The 21140-nt window shown below is 34.0% G+C and overlaps 1 protein-coding gene across 1 annotated transcript; it reads right to left on the reverse strand.

The window, feature by feature from the left end:
* Nucleotides 1-2414: 2414 nt before the first annotated feature.
* Nucleotides 2415-20101, reverse strand: LOC145687890 (uncharacterized). The gene is made up of 2 exons (XM_081761419.1): nucleotides 19944-20101; nucleotides 2415-2874 (listed from the first exon to the last, which is right to left on the reverse strand). The coding sequence occupies exons 1-2, from the start codon at nucleotides 19956-19958 to the stop codon at nucleotides 2578-2580; spliced, it is 312 nt and encodes a 103-aa protein (XP_081617545.1). The 5' UTR covers nucleotides 19959-20101; the 3' UTR covers nucleotides 2415-2577.
* Between the last annotated feature and the right edge of the window lie 1039 nt (nucleotides 20102-21140).

The raw sequence follows: 21140 nt of genomic DNA on the forward strand, positions 1-21140 counted from the left end.
AACGAAACTCGATGGGCAAGTAGCACAACGCCTAGGAGCTAAAGAGCGCTGTATTCGTACTTGGTGGCCAGGTTTGACCAAGGACAGGCTCGGCTTGACAATAGATGCTGTGTTCATCAGTTTCGCACCCAAGGAGCTTTTGAGTTCGGTTCACCTTGGCGTGTTTCAATAATTGATTGATAATTTCAGTGATGAGTTTAAAGTCCCTTTTCAGTTTCGATACAATATGAGACGGTACGTTTTGATTAAGCTCTCAATTGTAGTGTGAGAATCAATACACGAGTAAAATAAACTCGCATTAGGAGCCTATCCTGGGCGAGTGAAAGATAAAAAATATGAATAAAGAGTTTATATATGTGTGAAAGATGTAGAAACGTGGCACGAAAATCTAATGCAAAGCAAAGAAAAAAGAATTGCAATAAATAAATAAATAAATAAAATAAAAATCAACCTAGAGATTAGTGATTTTATTACGTCTATGCACCAATATATCTACTGATATATTTTCAGGCGGTGACCTTCCTTCAGTGCCGCTGGTCTCTCATTTGAGTTTACCTGTTGATTCTTTGTAAACTTTCCTGGGCATTCTTTGATACTACCTATTTGTCGTACTAGTCTATTGTCACTTTCACGACGTAAATACTCTACTACGTAGATAACTTCTCCCAGTTACAGTTTGACGTTATAACGGCTCCCTGCTGTTTTACATAGACGGTTCTCTGTTCGAGCATGAACTACTCCATTCTATTAGATAAGTTTTCCATTTGTTCTTCTAAAGTTTATCTAGCCCCTGCTGGTCCTACTCTTGCCAATTTTAATTACACAAACTTTAGCCTCAGTTATTATGTTGGTGAGAATGAAATCTCCACATTGACGTCGGGAAGAAAACTTACCTCAGCAACATGGCACAGGAATGAATTAAAGTTATGCGCCAACTTTGTAGACGTCCAATAAACAGGATGAAGTACCCAGACATTCCGTAGACAGTTAGTTGAACAAGATCGTATCAAAGTGTACTATGGAGAACACACAATTGCGATTAATTTTTCTTTACGAGTTTAACTCGAACATTTTTGCATAGAAAACCGAAAAAAGACATTAACAGTGTTTTTGAGCAACGAGATAGCTAGTGAATACATCATTCGCCTTTTGTTTGTCAAATTTAGTTCTGGTGATACAGCAATCCAAAATTGTGTGAACACTGACCACACCCTGTTCGGATGACCTCCTGCGGAACACCGTTGAAGAAGACTTCTGTAAAGTGTCAGAGTCATTGGAGACGAGTTAAGTATACGCCATACAATTGTCATTCGACAACTCCGTAATCGGAACGTGAGAAACTTGGACTCATGGATCCCACATGAGTTGACATCAGTAAGTATCTATGGCGTCCCTGCACATCCTAAAAATACAATGGGCAAAGATAAGCAAGGGAGACTTCATGCGTCCCCTTACCTTTTTAGATTCACTTCTACCCCTGCCAACAAGAATTGCCGTCTAGAGGTTTACAGTTCTCCTACTGGAAGGAATAACCAGGAAAGTTTTCTGCATCCGATTGACGCTTTCGATAAGAAATGAATCTACTGCGACAATTGTAAACGATCAGGACACTAGTTGCATCTTGATCAAAGCCTGGAATAGTCTTCGAAACCCGCAGAAGATGGTGTTAGAATGGTCATCTATGGTGTTTCTGATCCATCATGTCTTTTTTCGTCGAGGCGAAACCATCACTCCTGGTTCTCACAGTGCTGAGCTCCATGAAATGCACCGTAACTTTGCCCACAAGCATTTATGTTCGAAAACCAGGTGTCCTCATGTCGCATGGTAATGCACGCAAATGTGTGTCAAAGGACGTTGTACTCTTAAAAAAAAAAAGACAGATCTCTCTAAATATCGGTATCTTCATAACTGTAAAAACAATAATTTTGATTTGGCTTAAAATAATGACTCACAACAGCAATAAACGATTTGCATTTATTTTGTAGTGGTCCCGCGTAGCGTATTCTCAAACGCTCTTGTCTTTTGGTGTGAGCGGTCCTGGGTTCGATTCACGGTGGGGACACGTTCGAAAAAGTGTAAAAGGACCAGGCATCTTGAATGATGTTTTCCTCATTCACACCAATTAAATGCCGGGGTGTACATAACACATAGGGCCCAGGCCGCTTCCTTCCTTTCTTTTCCTCGGATTGTGTGATCGCCGAGGGACATGACGGGGTAACATGAACATAGATGCCGAAAACCCAGAAATCTATTCCCTAACATTTGTTTGATCCACTTTACGTATGAAGATTTTCGGCCTTGCTAATATATCCTAAATAAATCTGACATTAGTATGCATTTTCCTTAATAATATATTCATCTTCGTGTTACAAACCATCTTAAATCTCTCAGAGCACATATTCAAATCAAAGTCATTGTCTTATTACTTTTATTACAAAAGCGTGTACAAAATAGTACAATATTTAATGTGTATAATTTTACTTTATTAGCAGTTGTTTCAGTGAAGTACAAAATATGCAAATCATTTGATATCGTACAAAACACGACTTTGCAAATACCAATCTTCATTTTATGTAATCACCACCAAGATCCTGACCAATAGGGATTTCCGTACCTTCCGTAGTATCCTGAGCCATATAAGTTACCTGTTCCCCAATTGTTGTTTCCCCAATTGCCGTATCCCCAATTATTGCCGTAGTAAGCGGAAGGTCGAAGTCTGAAGCCAAATGAGTTAGCGGTCTCAAGGTCTCCTGCGACATTGCTCCGACCCTGAGGCGAATTCCTTAGTTCCAAGTTCTTCACTGGGGCTATTCGCTGTTGGGATTCAGTTGGCAGTCCCCAAACCACAGCTACTGTCAGCAGGCAAAGGTATATCTGGAATTTAGAATGAAACTTACTTACAAGGATTATAATCATGTAGAGACATGCACATATTGGAACATTTATATCTTACACGAGTCAAGATAAGATAGGATCTGGAAAATACTGGCTCAGTCAGTCATTAACAAACTTGTAAATTCATTGGATTATCGTAAACTTCTCACTTCCAATCATTCAGATTTGGTCAAACCAGCTTCAATACCCAAGAAATTGTATTCGACTCTTTTCAGATGTGTACTTTGGTGCGACAGAAAAGAATACTCTCCGATTTGATAGGGATATTGTTTCGGGTGGGGAGCGTGTACAATGGTAGAGAGCATGTCGAACAGCGGTGCACGTGTCCATTTTAGTGTACACCATAGCTTGGTCGGGAAAACATAGTGCCTTTTAATATTGAGAAATTTTCAAAAATGACAGGTCGCTGATAGCAATAGTGTACATTTTGCATTAGCTTCGGATCAACTTCGTACCCAAAACTTGAGTGACATATTGTTGGAACCGCGTCGATTTAAAACTGCATTCTGTGTACGTTCTTGAAATTAAAATAAGTAAATAAATACATTCTCATATCTTCTTTGGCTTTGAGCCTATTAGCTTCCAAATCAGGGGAGATCTTTTTGCCGCACTTTTTCTTTCTTTTTTAATGCTTTTCCTTAATTTACAGTCCTTTAAAACATTGTCTTCAAACCTTACAATCTTAATTAATTTCGCTCGTTTTGCGAGGTCATACAATGGTGATATATATATATATATATATATATATATATATATATATATATATATATATATATATATATGTGTGTGTGTGTGTGTGTGTGTGGGAGTGTGTAAGTAAGAGTAATTTCTAGTTTGGACTGTATTGAGATGGACCTATAAGAAATAAAATGTAAATAATAAATGTGTGAAGTAAAATGTACATTGAAAATGAAGAAGAATACAGCTGATGGATGATTTGAAGAATAGAAGAAAATATTAAGAGTTAAAAGAGAAAGGTGAAGATGAAGAAGCATGGAAGAAACATTTCCAGACCCCAACTTAATACATAAAAAAAATCCTCATCAGTACCAGTACCTACCGACAGGTAGCATACTTGATAATAATATAATTTAGTTATTGCTGAAAAATAAACAATTAAATACTTTTTAGCAAATGCCCCATTAACAAATGCCGCCACGTGCTTTGAGCACTCCACCTACACTGTGTACAACGGCGGCACGATTGCTTGAATGATTCGAATCAGTCTCGATATTTGGACTGCTGTCAATTATGCGGCGAATGGTACAGTCCACAAGTAAGTTTATTGTGAAACTATGACTAACAGCGCAGGGAATCAACATAACGTCTAAGTGGCACGAATCACACCAGGAGGAACCTCGGCGTCCTCCTCTGCACACTTAGTTTGAAGCAAAAGACTTCGTCGTTTCAGAATAAACTTGCATGCTCATGTTGCAGGTTTTTTTTTTCTGCGGACTGTACCAGTATAGCTTGATTTCGTATTCGGACCAAAGCCGGATACAGTGTAACTAGTCTTTTTGAATCAGGAGGCGGTACTATGACAGTGGACTGCAACCTGGTTTACCTAATTATTTCTAAAGTATCGATTGGCCATGTTGGCTTTGCGATTCTCAATTATTATTAGTATGTCTTCGTGTATACTATGTATTTTTTGTGGCATTCAAGTTTGTGTTAACTTCGTTCCGTATTGTGTATTTGTATATTTAAAGGTGTTATATTGAATTTGGACTCGTCAGGTGGAATTTTTTGTTTATGGTTGAGGTGATAGGGAAAAAATGTTGAAACGGGTTTTGGGTAAAGAGATTGTGACATTATCTATATCTGTATAAAAGTAACGTGAGTTTTAAATTTGGGAAGTAACTTTAATATATATTTATATTCATTATAGGAAATTACCAATTGTTATATACAGAAATACCCGCGCTGAATAACAGTGCAGGTGCAGCGTGGAAGTAGTTGGGTGGGTAAAGGCTTATCATGAGGTAGGTGGTTCGAATCCATTCGCAGGAAGTTCTTTCCTTTTTAAAGATATATACGTTTATTTATTTATTTAGTTATTTAGTTTTGTAGATATATTACCCACAGAAAGAGAGACAGACAGACACACAGACAGGTAGAAAGAAACAGGGAGCAATGGTGGGGTAATTGCGGACTCAAAGCGGAGGATCGCTGGAGGTGTAAGTGCAATTTCGTTGGAGGTTCGCCAACAGCAGCCGCCGACGGTTCAGCATTTCGTCATTTGGAGTCCGCCAGGTATCTGCCACCGTCTTGCTAGTATGATGCTTTCTTTCAAAATAAAATAAATCGACTAAATGTACAAAATAATTATATTTTTAAGAAGCATGCAGATCTTTCTCATATACGTACTTATGCATTCGTTGTCCAGGTCCAGAGAACTCTCCCCTTGCATTTCTTTTTACTCGTACTTGAAATTTACTTTCGATTATGACAACTGTTTTTTTTTCAGCACATAGGCTATATTTGATGTGAATCTGGAATTTAATAGCAAACCGAATCACATAAACTCTTTGGCAGTGGCGTACTTAGAATTTGAAAGGGGTGTCCAAGCCTCTAAGTTGATATCGTTTCAGGGTTTTTGAATACATATCATAATATGATTAATACGTATTTTTTAATAGTCTCTCCCGGAACTCCTCTCTACGTGAGCCACTGTTTCTATGGAAATTAATTAAGTTGGTTGTAGTAGAGTTTAGTGTCTCTATTAGCATCAAGGCTATATGAGACGTTGACTGCAGCTTTACGTAGGATCTGAATCACATGAGCTTCGGCCGGGAACCCACAGGAATTAAACATGAATCTTCCAAACGAAAATGAGGAAGCTGTCTACTGTATTTAATCATTAGAAAGCCTTGAAACATTAATGTCTTGCATCGTATATCGATAAAATGAGAGATTTGCAGTGAAAAAAATAATGCCTTACATTGATTTTTAATGAACAGATTGATAAAAGCAGAAAAAAAAAGCGTCCATAGTTCTTAAAGTTTAAGAAGAATAGAATTGTATAGCTGTTCAACATGTGAAAAATAGTGGTAAGTAGTACCGATGTTATAGTAAATGTTTATAATAGTAATAATAATAATAATAATAATAATAATAATAATAATAATAATAATAATAATAATAATAATAATAAAGAAAAGTCATTAATGAAGTTAATGATTAAATGAAATTCAAACCATCCACATTTTTTTAAACTTTTGAGCGACAACCGGAGAGAATGAAGTAGGATAATTATAAAAATTAAATTAAATCAAACTTGAGATTTCAATGAATTTATATGTTTCATAACATTAACGTGCCTGGAAAGTTGATTTTGAATGTACCTAGGTATTTATTTGTTTGTACGTTCATCCATTCATCCCTATGTGTGTACGCTCGCATAGAGGCCATTTCGTTGAACGTATCCGGACCAAATAGTGAATTTAAGGCTTTTATAAGATTTTTCAGGAGAGACTTTAGAATTTTATTCCTACTCATAGATATAAGTGTAACTTGTTGAAGGGTGAAAATTATTATGAATATCTCGAAAATGGCTCGAAGATATTTTTTTCTTTTAATTTTTGTTTTTTGATAAATCGAGATGTATTAACAATCCTGCTGTATGCTGTACGTCACTTCTCTCGGAAATATCCAGAATTAGGAGTTTACTCTTTTGGAATAATTTTTTTGACTAAATTTTTCTCAAGAATGAATATCGTAATTTTGTTTATGTTTCGTTAAAAGTGTTTCATTAACAACCACACAATTTGACATCAGTCCAGTTACTTATATTGAAAAAAATCAGAAGTTTACCCTTGAGATTTAATTTTTAAGGACTATTTTATGAAAATTGACTGGGACGATTTTATCCATCCATTCAGAATAAAATCGACATTCTCCGTTTCATCATCATGGGAAAAGAGGCTTAACCGTTTGAAATGAATTTCTGAACATAGTTAGCACTTGGCAAGAGTCAGGTTTTTATCATGTCACTTTTTGTCAAAATACTTATCTGAAAGGAGAGGTGGGTTTAAATATTTGCCAAATTTAGAATATCTCATAAGTCCCCTATGTTGGAGAGATGAAGCTTATTGCATACATTCATAAAAACAATTGGACACGTACTCCAATGTTTTCGAAAATTCCGCTCTGAGGAGACGGAAGAGGACCAATTTCTTTATCTTTTCTACATGTAAAATTTGTATCTGTCTTATTATAATGGGGAAACGGCTGAACTCTTCGAAATGAATTTTTGAACAATTTTCCGTATTTCACTTTGAGAAAAAGAAATTTATCCTAGGGAATTTTCAAAAGTTATGCCAAAATAGCGTATCTCAGAGGTCTTTCAAGATGAAGAAATGAAACTAATAATTAAAAATAATTCTACAAGTGTCCAAGGAGTTTCGAAAATTACATTTATAGGAGATACAGGGGAAATCTTTTATCCTCTAAACTCAAATCGATATTGTCTGTCTCATCATTTAATAGGGAAAACAATTGAACCATACTTGGAGCGAACCAGGTTTATCATATCACTTTTATTAAAATGAATATCTGTAGGGATTTGTGGGTTAAAAATTTATGCAAAAAAAAAAAAAAAAAAAATAGAATACCTCAAGTGTCCTTCAAGTTAAGGAGTGGAATCTCGGTATGTAAACTCCGTAGAAATAAGTTGAAACGTATTCTAGAGCTATCGGAAATTCCACTTTTTAAGGGGGAGAGAACATTTTCTAAATTATTTTAATTTCTCGTTCTTTATGAACTGTATAAAATTAATTTTTGAACATAGTAATTTGCACTTGGCTTAAGTTGAGTTTTTATAATTACAGTTCGATTGAAATGTGTAACTTACGTAAGAAAAGGGAGCTTCAATTTTTCGCAAAGAATAACGTCTGCGCCGTTAGATGTGAAATTTCTAACATAGCACTAGGATCGAGATGAGTTTTATTATTCCATTTCGATTCTAATATGCAATATAAGCGAGAAAGGGAGTTCATATTTTTATTTAAAATATTTTCCAGAAACTTATTCTACTCTTGGAAGGAATGCGGATTTTACCCAATATTTAATAAAAAAGTATTTCATTAGTAACCCTACAATATCATGTAAATTATCTCTCATGTAAAATCCCATAAGGGGTAGGTTGTGCTCGGGATGAATTCTTTTCGAAAGATTAAACAAATAAGCCAGGAGTTTTTGTTTATAATTCATCAATGAACATTTCATTAACATGATTTCAATATGAAGTATCTCATTTCTTACTTTAAAAAGTCTGCAAGGGGGGGGAGGTATTCTCTTGAGGGCGGGGTATTCGGACAAATTTCTACAATATGACTACAAATAATTTTCCTCATATTTCATAATTAAATATCTCATTAATAACTTTATAATATGTAGTGAGAAAAACCCGTTATCCGGACAGCGGTATATTGCATAAATATACGGAATCCATAAGTTTACTACTGAAATCTATACGGAACATACGCTATCCATATGCTACACATGTATTGCCTTTTTCCCGCTTAGAAGCTAAATCATTCCGCTATAGGATGTCTGACATCTAACAGTCTTCAGTATATTACATACGTATAAGTATGCAATATACGTCCCTTTGTATGTAAGACCTTGAGCACCTATATACATTTCCTTGTTTCATACGGAAAGTACGTATAGATGGAATACTTATACGCAAAATATTGTAGTTTGCTACAGGATGTTTACCTATCGCCGTACATTAAGTCCAAAAACTACAGGATTTACGCATGTAGCCTACGTTTTTATGTATTTCACATAGTTTTTCCTCTCTGTGTGGCGTAAGATATTTCTCGAAGTCCATAAGGGACAATTTACGCAAGCAAGTGAGTTTCTTTTCGGATGATATTCTCTAAAACGCCTTAGAGGGTTTTCTATTTCATATTTTATGAATAAAGATTTCATTATCAACCGTACAATATTGAATAAGGAATTGTTCATGAAAATATCCACAAGGGCAAATTTACTCTTGGGAAGCGGGTTTTACTTGAACGAAATTTTTCGGAAACTCCTATTATTCATTATTATCTTCCTATTTTGTAAATAAACTTTTGAACAATAACTGTAGCTTAACATGATATAATTAAAGAAATGGGAGACAGAACATTTAGTGTGATGACCCATACTTTTTACTTTATCTTATTTTATTTATTTTTTGTATTATTTTTGTATTATTAGGGAAATATAACATCATTCAGAATTTGGCCTGTAATCAAGAAGAAAAAATAAATAGGAATACTGTATGTACAGTAATGTAATATCGTCCTTAGACCACGAAACAGAAGAAGAAAATGGATTATATATATATATATATATATATTCTTAACCATTACAATGATTGATTACTAGTATTTAAATGTTGACTCTGTAACCTGAAATGAAGGCCACATAACATGGAAACGATTATCTATAGTCGTTATGTCACAACAGTACAACTTAGTCAAGCAGAGTATCATTAGTTACAGAAGAATAACTACACAAAAAATGATTAAAAAAAGAATTTGATTTCTTATCTTAAAAATACCACCAATATCTGAAATAGACCCTTTTATTTACACGAGTACGAGTTGTAATTTATATGTCCGTAAATGGGTAAATAAAAGTCCGTATATGGGTGACGTTGTGTCTATATTATCGAAGGTTATTTCGTGTTTTCTTAAGCACAAATGATTACTTCAAAGACTGCGCAACTTAGTTTCGTATGATAGTTTTCCGATAGTAGATATATTAATTATAGAGTAAGTGTCCTTAGTTTGAGTTGAAGATACGTAAAAATATGTTTGTTCCTAGAACCTGTCTGTACTCCTTACTGGTAACTCGAGACGACTTCATTGCGTAGAATTTGTTTCAGAAGATAATATGAGAATCAAGTAGAAAATTATTGAGATGACAAGTAAACATTCGGATGGGACAAAAAGAATATTTTATTTCATTGTATATACCAAAATAAGTGCTCATGCAAATTTTTTCAACTTAACCGCCATTTGTTTGGTAGAAAACGAGTTTAAAGCTCGTCTTCTTATATTTCTATAAGGTTTTTCCATTTTCTGGAAATGTACATTCACTTTTTTCTTTTAAATTTTTGAGCCCTCAAGAGAATGGAGATCTGAGTTTAGCTTGTTTAGCTTATATGTAAATCCAGCACTTGTTATAATATTACTGCAGCCATAGAAATATAATAGAAATATTTATTAATTTATTTTTCCACTTCGATAACGAATAGCGCAATTAAAGTTTGTAGAATATAGTTTTCCAGAAAACGTTTTACACGTACAACACATTAAAGTCATTTTGCAGTTTCTATGCGCCAAGTTTGCTTGTGCAATAATATTAATTTCAATTACAGATCACCGAGAATGTGGTCACCTGTTGGCGGTATTTAAAATGCGGTGTTTGAATCTAAAGAAAGTTTGTGTACTATTGATGCTACTTCCAACTTACACCGCAACTTCTGAACGTCGCACCATCAAGAAAGAAGATGTCATCATATCTAATGAGTCTCCGCATATGGAAAGTGAAAACACAGAAATTGCAGTTCTTCTAAATCTAGTGTTATCTAAACACTTTAACAAATTTCGAGAATTAGCTGTTATCCTATTGGTCAGCAAAAACTATGCACTATCTACATATATTTGTAAAATCTCTGCGAATCTTAATATGGTATTACTGATAATCAAGTATGAAATGTTAATTAATGAATATGACAGCTGGCAATTAATTGTAAATAGTTCTGCTTACTTAATTGTTGCTGAGGATATAGAATCCTTGTACTCAATATTTCTCCCAAAGGTACATTACAGTTGGAATTCAAGAGCAAGATATTTAATTGTGATTAATAAGGGGGTATCATCAAGGAAAAGATTCGAAACTCTCTTTCAGGTACTTTGGAACGTAAAAATTTTAAACATAGAAATAATTGTAAACTGTAAATTCAGTAAAACTTACAGGACCGGGATTAATATTGTAACATACAATCCCTTTGACCATTCTCTAATTGTCAGAGAAACAACTAGTGATAGTACACTATACCCTGACAAAACTAAAAATGTTAAAAAATATCATTTCTTAATAAGTGAATTTAATGGAGTGGGGTTTCAAAATGTTATTAAAAATGAGGATGGCACTGTTAATGAACTTTCCGAGTTATTAGATGGTATTGTTCGAGGTATGAATTTTACTCCTGTTGTGGTGAAAGAGTTATTTAAAAATCGGGACGTAAACTCAAAATTGGCAAATGGAACCTGGGTAGGTCCAATAGCTGAAGTAGCCAGTGCTTATTCTGATATATGCTCAAACCAATTTTTAGTATTAATAGCACGCAAGCAAGTTGTTGATTATGCTTTGGTTTTTAGATTTAGTAGTTATCGATGGGTTTCTCCGTCCGCTGTTCCACTTCCTATATGGCAATGCTTGTTCCACCCATTCTCCCGAGGGCTGTGGATTGCATTTTTTGGTCTCTGCGCTTATATTTACATTGCCGAACGCTTTGTTCAGCATATAGCAAAAAATGTCGATAAATTTCAAAGTAGATTTCAGTCAATATTATATGTTTTGTCTATTTCTTTGCAAATTTCGGTTCCAGAACCCAAGTCAAAACCATCAAAAATCATATTAATGTTGTCAGTGTTTGGTTTCATTGTATTGAGTTGTTTGTATCAGAGCTCGTTTCTAAGTTACATGGTTATTCCTTCATATTACCCTGATATTGATACATTTGAAGATGTAGTTGAGGCTAATTTCCAAATAAAAGCACTACCTCAGTTTGTTAAAATTCTGAAAAAGGTTTTGTCCGACAGTAGTATGAAGAACTTACTACCTAGAATTTCGTACACATACAATGAGAGACAGAGTATGAGGTATCTGGCAGCTAATGGTGATAGAATTATATTTACAGCTTTGAGTCCTGGCAAAGCAAAGAGCCTTCCGAATTCTATAAAAGGAAAGTTTCCATTGCATATTTCGAAGGAGAAGCTTGCTACTAACTACGTTGGATACGTCGTTCCGAAAAATTCTCCATATCTTTCACGAGTCAATATTATTTTACAACGTATGGTTGAAGCAGGTTTTAGAGATATGGATTTTATCGAAGATAAGAGTATGAAGAATAATCTCCATTGTGGGCAAGATAGTGAAAAGGCTTCTATTGTTTTAACATTACGACATTACGCGGCAGCATTCTATTTATTTATTATGGGGTCGATGTTTAGTCTCTTGACTTTCCTAGTGGAAATTGTGCTAAATTCAAAAAACAAATTCTTTTCAAAATCCTAAGACATTGAAATACTGTGATCTTTTATGTATGTGTAATTTGTCCATATGTGTATGTGTATCTGGTGAATGGATGTTTTACGTAAATTTACATAAATGTGTTAAGACTGTACTAAGATACACTTCAATATCTGAGCATTTGAAGTCTGAAAGTAAATACATCAAGTAACTGAAGAAACTTAATATAATTATCTATCTTCATATCAAACACAATAGTATTGTTATTTCGTTTACGTTAAGAAAAATGGGAATCCATATACGATATTTTATTTTATTTTATTTTTATTTATTTATTTATTTTTTTTTTTTTACATTTACAAAAGTAACTACTTTCAACTAACCTTATTTTAACTTAGGGCCAGTTTTATGATCTTCTGATACACTTTCACTTGTTAATTGACAGATAAATTTATGTACGGATAAAAGTGGATTTGAAGAGGTAGAGGAACGTAGATAGCGGCATGACGTCACGCTGTCCCTCTGCCTATTTTTGTCCATTGTAATTTTCTAGAAACTGGGGGGACGCCATACATTTTTCTTGACGTGAAGGGACTGCGTCCAACCTCGTTCCCCTTCATTTTTACCCTTTAATTTATGAAACATTACATTCAACATTGCAATTTCTGTTACGAGTATTAGATAACAATAGAACACATAAAGACTCTTGTTCTTTGTTAATTTTATTAAAAGCTTACCAGAATGTGTTATATATATATATATATATATATATATATATATATATATATATATATATATATATATATGTGTGTGTGTGTGTGTGTGTGTGTGTGTGCTACGTGTATTACATTAGGGTTGCTGGGTGTTTTGTATATACACGATTTTTCTTTATTTTACAATCTATTTTCCTGTCCTGTATGAAGGTTGTATAGGACGCATATTTGTCCTGTATTTGCAACATCCAATCCACCAACATTCAAAGTTTTAAACCATGCCAAAGACAGTATTCTCATTATGCTTCATGCTTTCATAGAAGAACTATAATATTATACTCTCTGATAGTGCAGTGTCACTTGCGAACAAGTTGGAATTTCTGAACGACTCCTTCGGATAAGTAAGTGAGCCATGGACAATTCTTCAGAATTGCAATTGCAACTGTCGAAAATTCAGTATCCCAGCACGTAAGTGTAATTCTAATGCATAACGTATATTTTTATTGATAAATGAATAATGGAGTAAGGAGAGAAAAAGACTTGCTTTATCAATAGAAAAATCAATGTTATAATGTTCGGTGAATCTGAGCATGATTTTGCAGTGAATTTGATAATCAGTGTATTTTGCAAGATAAAAAGTTGCTGAGAAATTAGCAGACAAATACAGGTATACTAATGTGAAGTAAGATATAGTGTGTGAATTGATGTTATGTTTATGTATATAGGTGTTTATGTATATATCTTTACAGGTAAGAATTTAAACTTATTCAACATACACTTTTTTTATTTGTCTCAATATCAAAAGGATAGTTTTGACCCTAATTTATGTATTTTCATTCAGCGTATAGGTCTTACATCTATGTAGTTTGATTTGACGTGATAGAGTTATATTACATTTGCTCAGTTTATACATTAGCAAGATGCTATCACACAATTTTCTGAGATCATACTAATGTTAATATGGAAAAGTTGGTGTGACACTGTAAATTCAGGTAGGTAACTAGTTTTGAGCTGAATCAACTCATACTATTGTATTTCTCTTTTCCAAACAAGTAGGATACTCTGATAGTCTCTTCACCTTCTACAGATGGTGTGAATAGATGAGTGTCCTTTTTACTGTTTCACTAGTGATTGGCTATGCTTAATTTTGTTCATATTAGTTGAACCATAATTATAAAATATATCCCTACAAAGTGATCATTTCTTCACAGGGATACACTAATACATTGCCACTTAGGACTATTATTTAGCATTTTGACTTCAGAAGTCAAATTATATATAAAGAGGGGGCGCCTCTTTTTGTTTCTGTCTTATCTTAAAAATAATATTGTCCTCATATAGTCTTTGTATTTACCTGAAGAATTATCCTTCGTATATTTATTTTTTAGGCTCAAATAGTGTTAATATAAAATAGTTCCATCCTGCTAGAAACATTACTTTTATTATCTTTTATTTTCATTTATTAAAAGTTGTAATATACAGGGCAACTCAAAATTAATGATACAAAAGAAAAGGATACTGTGACTGCTATAATGAATTTATTATAAAAATTCCGATGTTTCGTTTGGCAACATTGGATGAATCGCTATTTTAGAGGTTGTCCGCTACCAATGATGGTATGAAGAATAGTGGCATCAATGTTAGACTTGATTACCACTTACACATCTGCTGTATTCACAAAAGGAACTGTACCTTTTTACATTTGCTACGAGATACGAAAAAGATGATAATTCTCGTCTCGTTTTGGAGACAAGAAAATGTACAAAACTTATGGTCTTTTTTTTTTTTTTTTTTTGTTAATTTTATCTAGAAGTTACCAGAATTCTTTCACGTCACGAGAGGCCGACGAAGAATACCATTTAAATGAAATATATTATTGGATTAAATTGTGTAGTGACTTCAGTACTTTAAACGTTTATAAATAGTCCTCATTGCATTCGTACGATCACTATATCAGTTTATAAATTTTATATTATAAAGCATGTAACACTAATACAGCGTTTGTGATGAATCAGTGTTAACAACAAGACTGGTATTTACAAAACGAGAAAAGCTTCTCGAGAATCAAATTTTATTCTTTCCTAAAATTTGGGAGACCCAGGTTCAGTTCCCGGAAGGAACTCATATGGTTCGGATTCCACGTTAACCAGTAGGTCCCGTCTTATATAGCCTCGCTGCTGAAAGCGACGTTAAACTCACAATCAACTCAACTCAACTTTCGTAAAATTTACAATACGAGATTGAGAAAATCATCTTATCTCGTGGGCAACACTAAAAGGGACGTACATTGACCACATGTGAATACCTGTAAAACAGAGTGTAAGTGTTCGTAAAAGAAACTTGGAGAGTTTACTTCTCATTTGGCATCTATATTTCTTCAAAACTTCGTCATAACAGTCACCGGTAACTTTTCTTTTCTGGACCATTCATTTTGAGTTTACCCGTATTCTCAAGTTACTTTTTCTCTACGTGATCCCGAGTTTGATTCCCAGTGGGAATACTTAGCTCGGATTCCACTTTAAACACAATGCAAAAAAAGTAAAACAGTGGAGTAATTGGGTTAAACAGTACCCAATAAAATCATCTCATTTTTTAAAAGGCACGAATCGTTTTAAGAAACGTACTAAAACGAAGAAACTAATAATAAGAAAGTGCATAAGAGCATAAAATAATTTATTAATATTATCTATACTAATATTTTTAAGTCGTGCCAAGTCAAACAAATTAATGACTAATATAAAAGTATTTCGATAGTGATTTTATAAAGCATTAATATGGTTGGCGTGACACTATACATATATTCTTTTATTTTTTCTACTTTCGATGTCGAAGGTGCTTCTCGCAGGGGGACATGTTATTCTGGCAATAGTCAAGTAAGACTAACATGTTAGTAGTCATCACACCGCCAATGACCTAAACATAAATCACCAAACAGTGTTAAATTATTCGGAGAAAGCTGGCTACAAATACGTTCTTATGCAACCCGCTTTACTTTGTTGATCATTTGGTTGTTGCATATTTTAGGATAAGTTTTTCCATGCGTTGCTGTTATTATTTGATATTTTAAGATAATTGAGTTGACTTTTGAGTTTAACGCCCCTTTCAGCAGCGAGGCTATATCAGACGTGGACCAACTGATTAACGTGGAATTCAAACCACATGAACTCCCGCCGGGAATAGAACCCGGGTCTCGCACGACTAAGACGCGTACGCTAACCGCTAAGCCACGAAGGAACTTTTTTCCAGATAGTTAATTAATTATGTTTCAAATATTTTATATGTGGAAACGTTCCTCGGGAACAGCTTATTCCATTAGTGAAATCTGCATGAAAATATGACCAAGGTTCTCAATATAATAGTGGTTTGTAGTTACTTCTCCGAAAAGGATTAATTGTCGAAACTTTATTTCAGTAGGATATATATTTAAAGCACTTCTTGTCGATCACTTTCGAAAGTAAATTATGTTATATTTTTTGCAGACATAATTGGACATATCTCGGACATAATGGGAAAACACAGTTATGATAACTTTATTTCAACCTAACGATAAGATCATATAAAGAGTTTACAGATCGTAACGTACGTAATGTACTTTGCAGAGATGCTCAGGATATTCGTACTATAGAAACTTTTATAGACCAAGTACTTCTTCTACGTTTAATGATAACTGTTAAAATAGGCTTTTTGTGCAGAAGAATCAACCTGGTCGAATGGGAAACGAAGAAGTGTTAGAAATTATTGGAGAGAAAAGGAACAATATTGAATGTAATAACAAAAAAGAAAAGAAATTGGCTGAGAAGTAGTTGCGTTTTAAACGACACGATAGGACACAATAAGAAGAGTGTTACAGTCAAAATGGATCATAGTTGGAAAATGGTCGCGTTTAAGTGAAAAGCCATGAGTTTATGAGGTTTATTTTGTGACTGAAGAATCGAATGTTTAATACTGTTAATTTAATACTGACTAATTGTCAAATAGACAAATGAAATGAAATATTTATATTTTACGTCCCACGGTTATGCCGGCTAGGCTAAAGGCGACGGGGTTGATGAGAAATGAAGGAAATGGTGGAATGAAGAAAGTGGGAAGAAACGGGAGAATCCCGAGAAAACCCACGTACGGTATTTTTCCACCACAAAGTACACTTGGTGCGACTTGGGATCGAATCAAGGACCTCGTGCATGAGTCAAATAGATAAGCAACGGACTTAAGTAATGCCTATGTTTGATGCTTTTAAAGGTATTTTTGAGTCTATTTAATAGTGTAAGTTTACAGGTGGACTAAGATCAGTTCCCTATATGGTAGTTACTCGTATTATGGATCAATAAAGTATTACATGAAGAAATATGGTGATTTAAGAGATTGCTTACCTTGATTACCAGGTAGCTGTTTAGTTGCTGAGCTAACATCATTCTAAGTTTAATGTATTTATCTGCTATTGGATATTACTGATTGTTACTATACTGGAAAATAGTAACATATTGTATTGGCTGCACACATTAATAACAACTTTACCACATCTACTTTCTATTATCGTACTATCATCATCATAATATGAATAATTTTTACGTATTAAAAAAGACAACTTACTACAATTGATGGATGATCTTAAGAGCGTTAGAAATTATTGGGAAGCAAATGTTTAACTGAGTACACCAGTGGCAGAAGATTTTCGATTTGCAGAACGTGATGTGAGCTTCCTCGTTAGCATCTTTGGCATGGGAGACCCAGGTTCGATCCCTGGCAAGAGCTCATGTTGTTCAGATTCCATGTCAAACTATAGATTCATGTCTCATGTAGTCTATCAGCTGAACAGAACGCTAAACTCAAATCCACCGGAACAAAACACAATCAAACGACGGCAAAATATGCGAGGTGATATTAAATTTAAGAACTAACAGAATAAGTTAACACTGCACCATATTTTCTTTTAGCTCATTTCAATTTATATGGCGAGTTACTTTTCTTAGAATTGAACTGAATATTAATGAAGGTTGCTTTCACTGATTTTCTCTTCAAATCTATTTAAGTGTCCCCTATTTTGTGAAAGCAAAATTGCGGTTTATATAAAATTTAATAAATAATTATTAATTTTAGTTTAAATAATATAAGTAGCCTAATTATAAAAGGAAAACATGTCAGTCTCTGCTTCATGCTATTCTGGAATGTAATACAAATTTTCTTTTAAAAAATTTGAAATATTTGGCTGTAGTAAAACAGAGGCCATAATGAGCATTCCTAATAATGAACGTCAAAGGACTTAGTGTGTCACGCTAATTTCTAATAATAAACAGTCACGCTAATAGATGTCGTGCGTCACGTTAATTTCTAGTAATAAAGTCACGCTAATACATGTCGTGTGTCACAGTAATTTATAATAATAAACAGTCACTAATAGGTTCGTGTGCCATATTAATTTCCAGTAATAAGGTCACGCTAATAGATGACGTGTGTGACGATAATTTCTATTAATAAAGAGGCACTCTAATATATGTCGTGTGTCACGCTTTTTGATGTTGTGTGTTTCTCTAATTTCTAATAATAAACAGTCACGCTAATAGATGTCGTGTGTCACACTAATTTCTAATAATAAACAATCACGCTAATGATGTCGTTACCGGCGGGCTTGTTTTGTGTAACGAAGTACATTAATAATTACGTTAAAAAGTATTTTTATGGAGTTTGGTGTGGTTGTTGGGCAAACTTAAAATAAATAAGAATAAACAAAGAAATGAATTTGTTAAATGTAAACAATTAGAGCTTCTAATTAAGCATGTATTTAACCCAAAGTGTACGAGTGGACCGAATGCTTGGATGCAATTACTAGTTTATAACTAATGCAAATTCATTTCCAAAAAACAAATGGTCATTTAAGTAGACTTCAAGAAGAAATCAGCAAAATTATATAATTAAAATTCAAGTTCATTAAATAAAATCCCCGTATAAATCAATGGGCTAAAGCAGTGGCGTATTTAGGAGTTTGTTTCCAGGGGAGTTATGCACAACACGGGGTGCAATTATCCACTTGAGTTTGAGAATTAAACATATTTTAATCGATTGTCTACTAATATACTAGGAGAAAACGTGAAACTCGCATGTCGGTGAAAGATCTTACCCCCCCCCCCCCGGCAAATGTGAAATGTCATGTCGCTCCTGCAAACACCGTTGAATATTTATAATCTCATTTCAACTTAACTGATTTCATTTTAGAAAAAAACGGAAATATATCAGTTTTGTCTGTGTACGTTTTTACCTGAAAGAAAATGTTGAGACAAGTTGAAGCTGAAATATATTGATTGCAGTATTAATGGTAAGAATTGCAGACTGGTGAATCTTACGTGATATGATACACACAAAAATTTAGCAGAGAATCTAACCTTTTTTTCCGTTCATAGAAGAAAAAGCAAGCATTTTTTTTGGCCTACCTAATTCCCCGGGCTACTTAATCTTCCCTCTTGATTTTCTATAATTTAGACATTTACCTTTCTTTATAACTAAACGATGTAGATATTCCTTTGCTATAATAACTAAAGTCCCGTTATATTGATATCCGCGCATATTGGTGTGGAACACCCGTTTCCTTTATCAGCTCCTCTTGGTTTTGGTGTTACTGACGACGGCCGACTTGAAACACAACTAACAACGGTCGAAAGTATGATAGGACAAACAAAAGAAAGTAACAACTAAGAAAAAGAAACAGAAGAGTAGAATGGACGAAAGAAAGAAAAAGAACGCAATTCTTATATGGAATAAAATTCGACAAATACAGTATTATTTCTGAACAAAGAGCATAAGAAACTGGAAAGTCAATGAAACTCTTAGAAATGATAAGAAGGATTATTGTTGTATGTAGAATGCGAAAACTAACAAATTTATTTCGGGGGACTTGAGCCCGATAGTCCCCCTAAATACACCACTGGGCTAAAGTTTAAAGATGATGTAGATATACGTACGCCGTACCCCGTACGTACGATTTAAGATATGTAAATTCTCATTAACTATTAGACTATTTAAAAATATATACCTCTGTCGTTAGAATAATTGTTTTGATCTAATATAGTTGTGAATGTAACTTACCAGGGAAAGTCTCATGGTAGCGTCTGAACGTAGTTTGTCCTATATTCCTAATGAGAGGAATTGGGTCACCTGATAGATGTTGTCTGGCCAAAGGGTTGCGGTTGAAAGTCAATTTATATTCTCACTCTCCCCTCCCTCCGAAAGATGCGTGGGTATCTCTAGATTGTATTTTTTGTGAGATGAGAAGGGTTGATTACGCAGCTTGAACGATTCTACAAGGCTACATTCCATCCCTTAAGGAAAGTAACAGGGAGAGCGGCACAGGGTCAATTTAAATAAAATATCAGAACTCATTACTCTTTTTCTTTTTTGTTAACGGAAAAAGTGAAAGTGTGATTGGTGGTTGTGGTGCGTTTTTCCTCTTACGTCAAATATTTAGAATGGAATTTTCTTTGTTGGTGTGTCATAGTGTGGCGGGTGTTTTTTTGTGTGAGTGTGTGCATATACATGTCTGATGAGGAGGAAATCCTTTTGGACAACAGACGAAACTTTCCTTTTCAATTTTTTTTTTTGAGATAAAATTTTCGTTTGAGAAACCTCACACCATTTCCCAGTTTTGAGTTTGAACGTCCAACAATAACAATTTATTACTAGTGTAAAGAATACACAAGCATTAACATCGAGTATTTATCACTGCTCGGAATGACAGTAGTGAATTTTAGAACTAAGAATGCGTCTTCGAGACTTCTTTTCTTAGTCACTTACGAATCACCGTCATATTACACTGGGATAAATTCCTTAATCACAGTAACAGTTTTGGTTTTCTTCAGTAGTTGAGCGCAACACAACCCAAGATTTCATATTGTTTGTTTTCGTGTTTATTAAAGAATTGCGTTAAAGAGTCTAGTCCGAGATAACTTATTAAATAGTTTTCAGTAATTTTATTTCTTACTTTTGGTATTTTTATTAACTCCCTAAATAGAAAACGGCTTATCTCAAAATCAGACATTTTTCAAAAACGAAACCTTGTATTCAGTGGTGAATTAACAAGATATAGGCCTATATGTGCTATAATTGTAGCATCTGAAATGGAACATCAATTACAATATCTAATATAGTGCTTATAAGTTATTGTAGTGAAAGATGTAGTTAATGATATGGCTATATGTTAATGTTTGACTTTACATTAATTGGAAGTTTAAATAAATAAGACATTCTAGTGTTCCCTCTTCCTGATAGTGACATATAGTAAATCAT

This window comes from Thermobia domestica, chromosome 1 (assembly GCF_964235325.1).
Source record: "Thermobia domestica chromosome 1, izTheDome1.hap1.1, whole genome shotgun sequence".
NCBI classification, from domain to species: domain Eukaryota; kingdom Metazoa; phylum Arthropoda; class Insecta; order Zygentoma; family Lepismatidae; genus Thermobia; species Thermobia domestica.